At 45.9% G+C, this 10338-nt stretch overlaps 1 protein-coding gene across 1 annotated transcript; it reads left to right on the top strand.

Annotated features, from left to right (window-relative positions):
• Nucleotides 1–1112: 1112 nt before the first annotated feature.
• On the top strand, nucleotides 1113–9331 carry LOC149342276 (phospholipid scramblase 1-like). Its single transcript, XM_089542136.1, has 6 exons — nucleotides 1113–1185; nucleotides 2088–2165; nucleotides 3852–3991; nucleotides 5669–5839; nucleotides 8595–8753; nucleotides 9275–9331. Exons 2-6 carry the CDS (start codon nucleotides 2135–2137, stop codon nucleotides 9329–9331), a joined length of 558 nt encoding a protein of 185 aa, XP_089398262.1. The 5' UTR covers nucleotides 1113–1185; nucleotides 2088–2134.
• Nucleotides 9332–10338: the final 1007 nt, after the last annotated feature.

Raw genomic sequence — 10338 nt, 5'->3', positions numbered from 1 at the left:
GGCGACAAGACTGCTTTCCTGTTCTCGCGAAGAGTTGCAGTCATGCTCATGTCATTCTGCAATGCTTATCGCTGCTATAGAAGGCGCTGCACGCTGTCTAGAAAGTTTTGTGTCATACTTAATAAATGCAGTATAACGGAAAGTTGCAGCCATTTTGATCGCGACCTCTGCCGAGCTTTTGCAAAGTAAGCAGCCACTATACCCAACAATTCGGGGTGAAAGCATTTTTGAACGAGAAAAAGTTTATGAACGTAATTCCTTCATACATCGTAACATTTCGTTATAACAAACAATATTATCGTTGATCTCCCGTCGCCAGTCTTCAATTTTTTGCTTTTAACGCTCTTGCTGTCCTCAAAAGCGTTCCCCATTGGTTTTATATGTCAGTCTTTACTGTACAATACTAACGATGGAAAAACTTTAAAAGAAAGATATTTGTGCACGCCGGAAAAACGGACCATTACTTTCAATATTTTTATAAAAGTACTTCACTGTTTTCCAATATTTAAACTTTTTGTCGAAGAATAGTGTGCATGGCTGTCACTATACCGAGTTTCCTTTTTCATTTGTGAGCATAGATTCGCCCATAGATCAGTTCCAATGAGGATTCCTGCATTGCCGCGTACCTTACTCTATCGTCAATAGAAAGCGCACGCAGGATACGGTTTACTGAAACACAAGGGGCGACGTCTATTACTGCCGGTGTGCTTCGCAGGCGTCCAAAGGAAATAGCAATCGTTAACCTCTGCTTCTTTGCGGACAACTCTTCAACGTTTACGGCAAGCAAGACAAAACGGAAGAGGTACTTGTGCATATACCTGTTATAACGGCAGACTCACTCAGAATACGGCTTTTTAAACTATGGAATGTTAACTTGCTTCGGACGTCAGCGCACATATCAAGTTCGATACTCGCGAATTCATAGAAACAGTTCAAAGTTCGCGGTGTCCGATTTGTTCAATAGACGTGTCATCCTCAAGAGGCACTACCGCAGCGTTACGGGGCACCTATGCGAATGTTTCTTCATGATTGATTAACACTACTGCTTCAAACTGTCCTTTCTTTCCGCAGTCCCCTTGACTAAACCTCCGTGCCCAGATGTCCCCATCGTTTGCGCTCCTGGTCTTGAGTACCTGGCTGTCATTGATCAAATAATTATACACCAAAATTTGGAACTTTTCGAAGGTGAGGGCAAAGCAACGACTCATAAGAGCTGTTTCCTCTTCGTTTTATTAAAAATGAGGACCATTCTACCTCGTATGGTGTGTGCGCGAAGTTTATCTAGCGTTGAATACTTGTGGACCACATGTGCACTCGTAGACCTGGGTGCTCGCATTGAGTAGAATCGCTGTTAGAAGAGCACTTGGATGTCGGCAGTAATAACGAGAACATTAGCCGGCGGCTTACCGACGGCCGGCTACAACTGCAGAACTTTATAGAACAGCCGCTGGTTCGGCAGCTCATGTTCTGTGTGCGGAAAGCAGCCGCTTGCGTATGTAATGAACCTACTCAAAGCGGTTCGAATCATTTTGTTATTAGGCCTTCTGGACGAATCATAACCCGCTTCATAAAGTACGCACGAGTGTGAAACTGAACTAAAACAGAGCCATGCGCTTTTTCGGTTCCATCCATTGGTGTCTGCGCACGGGAGTACGGAAGCGGGAACGCGGGCAGGAGTGCTGATGACGCCGTGGTTTTTATGCTTAGCCGTCCTATTACGCAAAAAGCTCGACATTTGCTGCAAGAAAACTCTGGATACTCCCAGAAATGGTATGGAACAATCCGAATAAAACAAATGACAAATGCATAGGATTCGTTCCTTCGCAGAGCATCACAACCCATGCGCAAGGTAAATGTGGTGCCATGTATTACCCCGAACAGGAACATTGAGACGGCAATTGTTCACCATGTCAATTAACTTTTACTTTCGTGCTGTCGTTGCCTTACAACTTATGCGACGGCGTTAAGGTGCAGTAACATTTTTTGTAAGGGTTCTATGGCAGGCGTTGATGTATAGAACACAAGCCAGAGTGCGCCTAACGCATACATGAAGCCCTACGATAAATCTTCTATGCTTTTTCTTCCAGCCGTCACCGGCATTGAAACATGCAACAGCTACGTTGCGAAGAACACAATGGGGCAGTTCATATACAACATCATTGAAGGTGAGAGCACAACTTCAAGAGCAAATCACATGCTGCACCATCCTTGAAATGTGTGGCAACACTAGTACAACGAGCCGATTTAAAGGCTGAAATGTGAAAAACATCGGTTGTTTAGTGTTTCCTGGTGAACGTTGTATGGTTACAAATACGCGAATTCCTTTTTTTCTCCGTTCTCTATCCTGAACACGGAGAAAGCAGGCAGTAAAGAAAGCGATCGCAACTCTTCCATTGCTGTGCTCAACTGGTGTTGACTGTGGACATAGTCACGGGGTCAACGAAGTTTAACGGGGTCAACGAAGAGGGAGGAGGTGGTTGTTATCGGAGACTCCGAGAGCAGTGGCCAGCGCCAGTGTAATTGCAAAGCGTAGTCTGTACAGTGTCCCAAAAATACAGTTTATAAGAAGGGACCCAGCATGAGCTGTCGTTCCTTGCATGTGTGCTGGAATCCTGAAAGCATCAGCAAGCTTTCGCTGAGAGGAGAAAGAAAAAAGAAGCAATCAATTCAGCAAGCAGGCAAGCAATCCAGAAAGCAAGGAAATTAACAAACAAGAGAACAAGCAACAAAACAGACAAGCGAGCAAATAAGTGAACAAAGAATCAGCGAAAGAAATAGTGCGCCTAAGCATCTCAAACATACATCCAAAATTACAACCGATATAACCTACTTGGCCAAATGTGAAGTATGGATGCTAGCACGTCTCGTTTCATCTGGTTTTCGGTTCGAGGCCAACTTCAGGCAGGAAGGAAGGATCAGGGAAATCGAACCACGTAATGCACCCTAATGGGCTGCTCAATCATTTTTTGAGAATTCCGCAATATTCAAGGATTCAAATCGTATAGTCTGTAGGTAAAGAATGCAAGCGTTTTTGCGCTAGCATTTAAAATAGTAAAGCAATCGACGATTGAATTTTAGGCTTCTCCTCGAAGCACCAGAGAAGTGCGGAAAAGTTCAACATGGCGTCACGGAAGGTAAGATTTCAAATTATCGCTGTCGTCAGCCACACTCTGCAGCCAAACGACACTGCTGCGACACCATGCTGCAAACGACACTCGCCGGACTTTGCCTTCAGCGGTGTAGTTTTTTTTTCCTTGGAAGCAAGCTTTTATGCGTTGTAAATTCGCCGGTACCTTCGATGACGTCATCATGCGCCCTCCACTTGGCGCGGGGTGCTGCGGATAAGATTGAAGGGCATCGCGATTTTAATCGGCAATTACGTTACCATACCAAATGCTAGCCCGGAAGGACTTCGCATGTTTTACCTGCAAGTTTCCCACATTCGACCCCTTTAAGCTCATTGATTTCTAAAACCTGCGCAGTTGCCCTTCAAGAGGGCTATGCGATAGCGGTGTGTTTTCGATTCATTGCAGACGGATGGAGGTTGATGAAGACGATGACGACAATGCAAAGCGCGAGAAAGTAGAAGTTAAACGCAAGCTGTGATCGCTTGCGGCATTGTGCTCTCCTACAGTGGCCCGTTAAGTTGGTCTGTTCGCGGAGCAAGGGAGCCAAAGCCCCCGAGTCGCGGCAATATTTATTTTATTTCTGCACGCCTAGCTGGCTTCAGACACTCAGACAATGGAGTTTTTCCAGATTGAAAGCGTTAGTGCTATAGCGCACTAAAAAATAAACCCAAACATATCGTCTCCACTCTTTAACGAACCACCTCCTCACCTTTTCTCGTGCAGACTCCAGCTTCCTTTCTCGGTGCTGCTGTGGCTCCAGGCGCGGCTTCGAGATGGACGTCCTCGACTACAGGAATGCAGCTGTCATGCATTTCGTGCGGCCTCTGAGGTGCGTGAACTGTTGCGGGTGCTGCTGTTTACAGGTGAGACATTTACTTCTAATCTATCCGTCGGCTGAAAGCACGCTTTTCTTTGACTCTCGGAGAGTTCGTGATTTATTGGCAGCGTTTTTTAAATGCAGCAGTGCATCTGTGGGTTCAATCCCTGCCGCGGCGGACATGTATCGGTTGAAGCAAAACGCACATGGCGCCCGTGAGCTGTTCGATGTCAGCGCACACTAGGCGGTAGAAGTTATTCCGGAGCCCTCCACTGCGGCACCTTTATTTTCCTCTTCTTTGATTCCCTCTCCATTCCTACCCTCACGGGGAGGTAAGGGTTTCCACTGCGGAGTTCCACGGTTTCCACGGATTGCTACCGCTTTGACCTGAATTCCAGATTAGCGCAGCCTCGGGGATCGGGTTGCAAAAATCGGAGCCGACGCATGCGTTTTACTGAAATGAGCCGGTGATGGTGCCAGCTGTATTTCGTTTTTTTTTCTTTTCTAGCGATTGATTTATTGATTCATTACTTTATTGGTTCAGTGAATGATTTATTTGTTTATTGATTGATTGATTTGTTTATTGATTGATTGATTGATTGATTGATTGATTGATTGATTGATTGATTGATTGATTGATTGATTGATTGATTGATTGGATTCTCGAAATCTTGGACGGTCCGTATAATCCGGCAGCCCAGTGCCTTGCGTCGCAGCGTTGGCTCTGCGAAGCAGTACGCGTTGCTGGTGGGGTCCTCCGCTGTACAGAACGGCCTTGCTCCATATTGCGATTAGGAACTCTGTCAATAACCGGACTGGATTGGCATACCCCCACCATGTGAAACGTCAGCATAGCGACGTCTATGTCCCCAACGCGAGAACTACCGCAGATTCCCGATATTTTCTCGTCATGTCATCCAGGAACTGGAATGATCTGCCACAGGATATCATTCATATCAACTCCATTCATTTTAAGAGCTCTATCAATATCATTGTTGTTTAACTGCTGGCCCATCTCTCATGTGGTGCCCTACACCAAGGGCCTCGAGGTACCAAATAAAAAGAAAAGACGTATATATTTCAACACAGTGAGGGCACTCTGGTTTATAGAGTGAGGGGTACCATTGGTTGAGTTTAAGTGGTGTTGCGAGAGTGTGTGTAGTTGGCAGAGGGTGGGCTCTTCCGGCTTGTCTAGTGTTTCGTTGGGTCTAAGCACGTATGTCTGCTTGGCCTATAGACCTGTAGGTATTCGTCAAAGGTGATGATGGGCTGTGTACATGTTCCTTTGTCACGTTCACTGAAACTGAAACTAGCTAATAGCAACTCCTTTTGCGGTGAGAGTGGCCTCTTCACGATTAGAACGCGGTGCTCTATTAACATAGGAGCACATATATTTATCCTAAGAGTCCCTTTAATGTTATGCGCGTTCGACGCGCAGCGTCAGACAATCGTTCGATTGTATCGACAAAGGCAGGTTTATGCGGCCTGAGGCTAATGTGAAGAGTCGGCCAAATCGGCCAAGTAGCCAAGTCAGCCGAACTCTGCAAAAGAAAAACGGATTGATGTCGCAGTGAAACACGTAAAGTCCGGAAATGTGCTAGCACGTAGTTATAAAATACGGCTACCCAGGGCAGTGCTTTCATCCGCATTTTGGTTTGTTTGGAGTCGTTAAATTAGTGTTGATATTCCCTTTTTTGCGTCCATTTTTCTGCTGCGCTTTCAGGAGATGGAAGTCCAGGCCCCTCCAGGAACGACCATCGCGTACGTGTTTCAAGACTGCTCCGTCTGCTATCCTGTCTTCAGAATTTGCAACAGAAACAAGCAACGAGTGCTGAGCATTATTGGCCCCATATTCACTCACAGCATCCCCTGCAAACTCGATATCGATTTCCAGGTAAGTTAACAAGTCACAGGATTTCACCTGTGGCATAAACGGCCCGTAGGCCTCTGAGTCGAAAGCTTTCAGGTCTGCTGGTTCGGGAGGTCAAGCTCAAGCAAGAATATTTTGTCACGGTGCCATGACAGCGTATATATAGGTACAGTCGATTGGAGCTACTCATCTCGGCTCTTATACATTCATCTTCGTTCCTTCAACTCGTCGCATGCTTCAACGCATTGTATTGCCCGTGGTCCTTGTTCACACAACCTTATCACTGCTTCGCGTCGTCAACTTTTCCTTTGCCTTTATTGAAGTTATGCACTCTACGACGTAAGCCCTACTGTTCGCGACTGCACCTCTGGGTCGACAGTGACTTTACAGTCGACTTCTAGATCCTTCTTCGCCCATCCACATAATTAAGAATGAAGTAAGCCAAAATAGTCTGGGAAAAGTTCTTCCTCTGCGCGGGTTATCTATCTCACGTTTGGTCACTATCGGAACGGCGCTTGCCCGTCGCCTTTAACCACTTGACCATCGCCTTAAGACTGCGAACAGTGCCTGCGAAAGAACCCTTCGACTGCGAATGAACCCTCACTCGATGGAAAATCTATACTCGAGTGACCATAATCCGCCGTGTGCGGTAAAGCCTACTGTGGGCTTTTTTTTTTTTCTATCCGGGGAAGATGACGTGCCCAAATGCCCCTTTCCAAGCATTTCTCCCCAGAAGAGCCGAGCGCCAGGCCAGGGGAAATCTTGTGTCCTTGGTTAAAGTGTATTAAAAGCCGTAGACGAAGGCTCGCCTTCAATAAAAATACCGCAACTGCTGTTCCAGACGAGACAGCGTATCTTCCGTGCGTACAAACCGCATAGCGATCAGTGTCCGCTGCTCACGGGCCAATCAAGCATATCTTTAGGCTCGTTTGAGAAGATGCCGAGTGCTGAACCGTCACTTTTCTGTTCGGCAACATTTCTACACTCTTTTTACACCAGGTAAAAGCACGGTAATTCGTCACGTACACGGCTTTAGGAGTCCATGCATGTACTACGTCCCCATCCTGACTATTCTCGTAAGTGTTTGCATATGTATCGTTCAAATAGGAGAGGCCATGTGATCACTCCACAAGCAGGGGAGCAGCGAAATTTCAGTGGCTGTTCAGTCCATCCAGACTTCGCGCGTCCGAGGGTTCAGGAAAAGAGGTTGCGTGGCACTCGATAAACATGTGCACAAAGTTTTGCGTCCTCGCAAAAATTTTCGACATTTTCTGCACCTGGCGCGCATAAAAAATTAAGCCGAATTCATGCCTATCTTCAAAGGTTTAGCCTCTGCATAACTGGAGTTATACTGCAATATTTATTGTTTCGTTTTGCAACGTACCAGTACATTTTTTTTGCGTTTGCAGCTACGCATTGTCCGCTTTTTCCAGCTCCGGCTGATTTCCTGGCAATCCGTGTAGGTTCCGCTTAGAAGTCACAGTGAGAGAAAGAAGTGCAAAGCACGGTATGGAAAAGAGGGTCTGTCTGCCTGACACCACAAACGAATGCGCACTACGCGAATGGGAGACTTCTTTAGAAAAGCGTTGAGTTGGACGAGTTGGTAAAGATTCATACCGGTCAAACAGAGCAGAAAACGATCAGAAGAAAGCAATGACTCACAACTAAATCTTTAGTCGCGAAACCTATAGCGTTTATAAAGAACAATTCAGAGGCCTGACACATCACCATATAGAGTTAAAACATGACCGTCGCGCGCATCTATGTTCGATTTTGTAGCGAGAGCTACATTGGCCACGACCTTCGGATTTCGCTGTGACGGTGCTCCGAGGAGGCACAAAGACCGACCTTGAGCCGTTGCCTAGCAACCGCCGCAGCTGGCGGACGCCGCACGCCTCGCCGCGGAACCGCCGCCGCCTTTTGGCATGACGTCACACCGCTTGCCTCGTCGTTGCTCTCGCCTCCGCTCGCTTCGCCAGCTGAGTCGCATGCCTGATAACATATCGGAGGATTGAAACAACAGCATAGCTACACAACCAGACTAACCTGGACTTACAATCAAGATTAGCCAAGGCTAACCAAGCAGTTTCTTACCTTTCGCTACGTATATCCTGGCATAGCCGAGCTAAGCCACTGCCAATTTTTTATGCTTTTAGTGTCTATTGTCATGTTTCACGCCTGTGAATCGTCATTTTTAAACGCTATAGGTTTCCAGAATGAAGCCTTAGTCGTGAGCCGGCACTTGTGTTGCGTCTTGCTTTCTTTGAATCGGTCGTTTTATGTGCTGTTTTACCACTATGATAATTGCTTTAACATCTATTATAGTTAAAGAACCAAGCGAGCATGCGCGTGCAGACATACCATCTGAAACTCTATACGTAGAATAATTCCACTTTGAACAGATTGCGCCAAGAGAGAGGGCACCGCTCTACGTGCGCTTTGTGTGCGAATAGCAACTGATTATGCTATCGAGGCAAACACTGAGGACGCTAGTTCATATCTATCCAAGGACCGGACTCCGCAAGATCCTTGGCTTTAATTCATATATTTAGTTTTCGTGTACTTTGGAAGAAAAAGTTTTTCGGCATATCGCTGGAAAGAACGACGAAGATATTGACGAATCCAGATACTTAATGACTCTCGCACTTCGAGAATGCATATAAAAAAAATTCAGACCTTCAGGAAAGAGCAACGCGTGTGTATACTTTGGGTTGAGTGGCAGTTAAAAACTGGCCGCAGGTACTGAATTTCGATTGCCTCCTGTCTGTTCGTATTCAAGGTTCTTTCAGCAAACAACATCGTGATAGGGAAAATCACCAAGATATTCAGCGGGATTGTGAAGGAGTTCTTCACGGTCGCTGACGTTTTCGGCGTCACTTTCCCCCTGGACATGGACGTGCACTTGAAAGCGGCTCTCATCGCCACGACCATGCTCGTCGTAAGTCCCACGCCGGGTGTCTTTGCTTTGCCTGAAATGGAGAGAAGAATTACGCGTGCTCTGCGACGTGTCCCGCCACACGTTTCGCGCTAATTTTTCTTAGTTGTCTATATCTTCAATCCGCACTTAAATGAAGACAATGGAAGCTCCAAGCACACCAGGACACGAAAATACAAAGAGTGCGAACAACTAGTCTGTGTACTTATATAGATTACCGTTCACCGAGAGTCGCCCACGGCGAGGCAGCCAGAGGGCGCCCTCTGGATATCAGAAATTGTCGTCCTCAAATGCATGTTCTTCACTTCACCATAACGACATAGGACGGCGCACAAAATGATGTACTCCCATTGGAGATCCGTATGACACGCTTCTCTCGCCCTTGTCTTTAAAAGTTGACTGTGATACATTAAGCATTCGCGCCCATTTGAGTGCTGTCTTTCACAGCGCACTTCATAGCTTAAATCGTGCTTTCGCAGGTTAAAATGCCCAGCTTTCTCTATCCGTCTCTTATTGCATTTCAGGACTACATGTTTTTCGAAGAAACGGATCAAGCCAAGGCGCGCGCAATGTTAAAATGATTAGGACAGCAGTGTCAACGAAATCTCTGTCTACCAGGCGTAGAATGCAATAAACGGCTCTTTATGTATCGTGAGAACAACGTCAGCATTCTTAACTAATCTTTCTGTAAAACGGGGTACATGCTTACTTCTTTTGTTGTTGTTCTTTATTTGTCCTTTCTTATTAACGGAAGCTCTATTTCTGTTGTATCGGCTGCTAACGCCAAGTCCAACACCGATACAATTTCCAATCGTAGAAACCACATTAAAAATACCCTCGCAAAACTTCCGGCTTTCGTTGACGCTTCAGTATACACTCGATGTTATTGCGAACTTCGAAAACAAGTTCGATCCTTCGACCCCTGCAGTGTTGTTGCTGCGAGGGGTTCAAATATTTAGCGGCTTAAATGGGGCGGCGCAAAAGCGGTAAAGAAAACTTAGTGAGGTATAAGACAGCACCTTTTACTACAGCAGACTCAAACCGCTTCGCTATCAGATTCTGAGTATGCAGCTTCATGAATGAGGTGCAGGAAGGGTCGGTTTAAATTCATGCATGATTTGTAAGCACCTGGGAACTTCACGTATTCCAGAATGAAAAAAATGAATAATTTGCCGATTTCTGATTCCCGATACCCAAACTACAAACGCTGTATAGTTAAGCGCTAGCTTCATATTAAACAGCTTAAGATCTTTGGCAAAGAGGACTCGTTTTTCTTGTTTTCATGCTACTGCGGAAAGACGCACTCGGCTGCTTCTTACTTGCAATTTCATGCAGTTTTATACAGGTAATTATGCTTGAAATGCTTATAGCTAGCTCACACTATCTGAACGAAAAACATTGCGTTGAGGCACAGAAAAAGCGTTGATTGGACGGGCGCTATGCGTGACTCTTAATGAACTCTGAATGCGTCCCATAAAAGAGCAAATAACGCGTATGCGCAAACCTTCAAAGGGTGCTAAAAGACCAGAGTGATAAGGAAACCTAGAGATCAACCAGTGAACGATAAAGAGAATAATGTGCAGCGGGA

This window comes from Amblyomma mixtum, chromosome 5 (assembly GCF_055824585.1).
Source record: "Amblyomma mixtum isolate Tamu chromosome 5, ASM5582458v1, whole genome shotgun sequence".
In the NCBI taxonomy this organism is placed as follows: Eukaryota; Metazoa; Arthropoda; class Arachnida; order Ixodida; family Ixodidae; genus Amblyomma; species Amblyomma mixtum.
The sequence above is the reverse complement of the archived record's forward strand: the minus strand, read 5'-3'. Positions and strand labels throughout refer to the sequence as shown.

What these genes read in the sequence shown, in the direction of transcription:
- LOC149342276 (XM_089542136.1), top strand. Translation starts at nt 2,135, where the DNA reads ATGGGGCAGTTCATATACAACATCATTGAAG. An exon ending in AACTCGATATCGATTTCCAG is followed by an intron (nt 5,840 to 8,594) that starts GTAAGTTAACAA and finishes TTCGTATTCAAG; the next exon opens with GTTCTTTCAGCAAACAACAT. An exon ending in TCGCCACGACCATGCTCGTC is followed by an intron (nt 8,754 to 9,274) that starts GTAAGTCCCACG and finishes ATTGCATTTCAG; the next exon opens with GACTACATGTTTTTCGAAGA.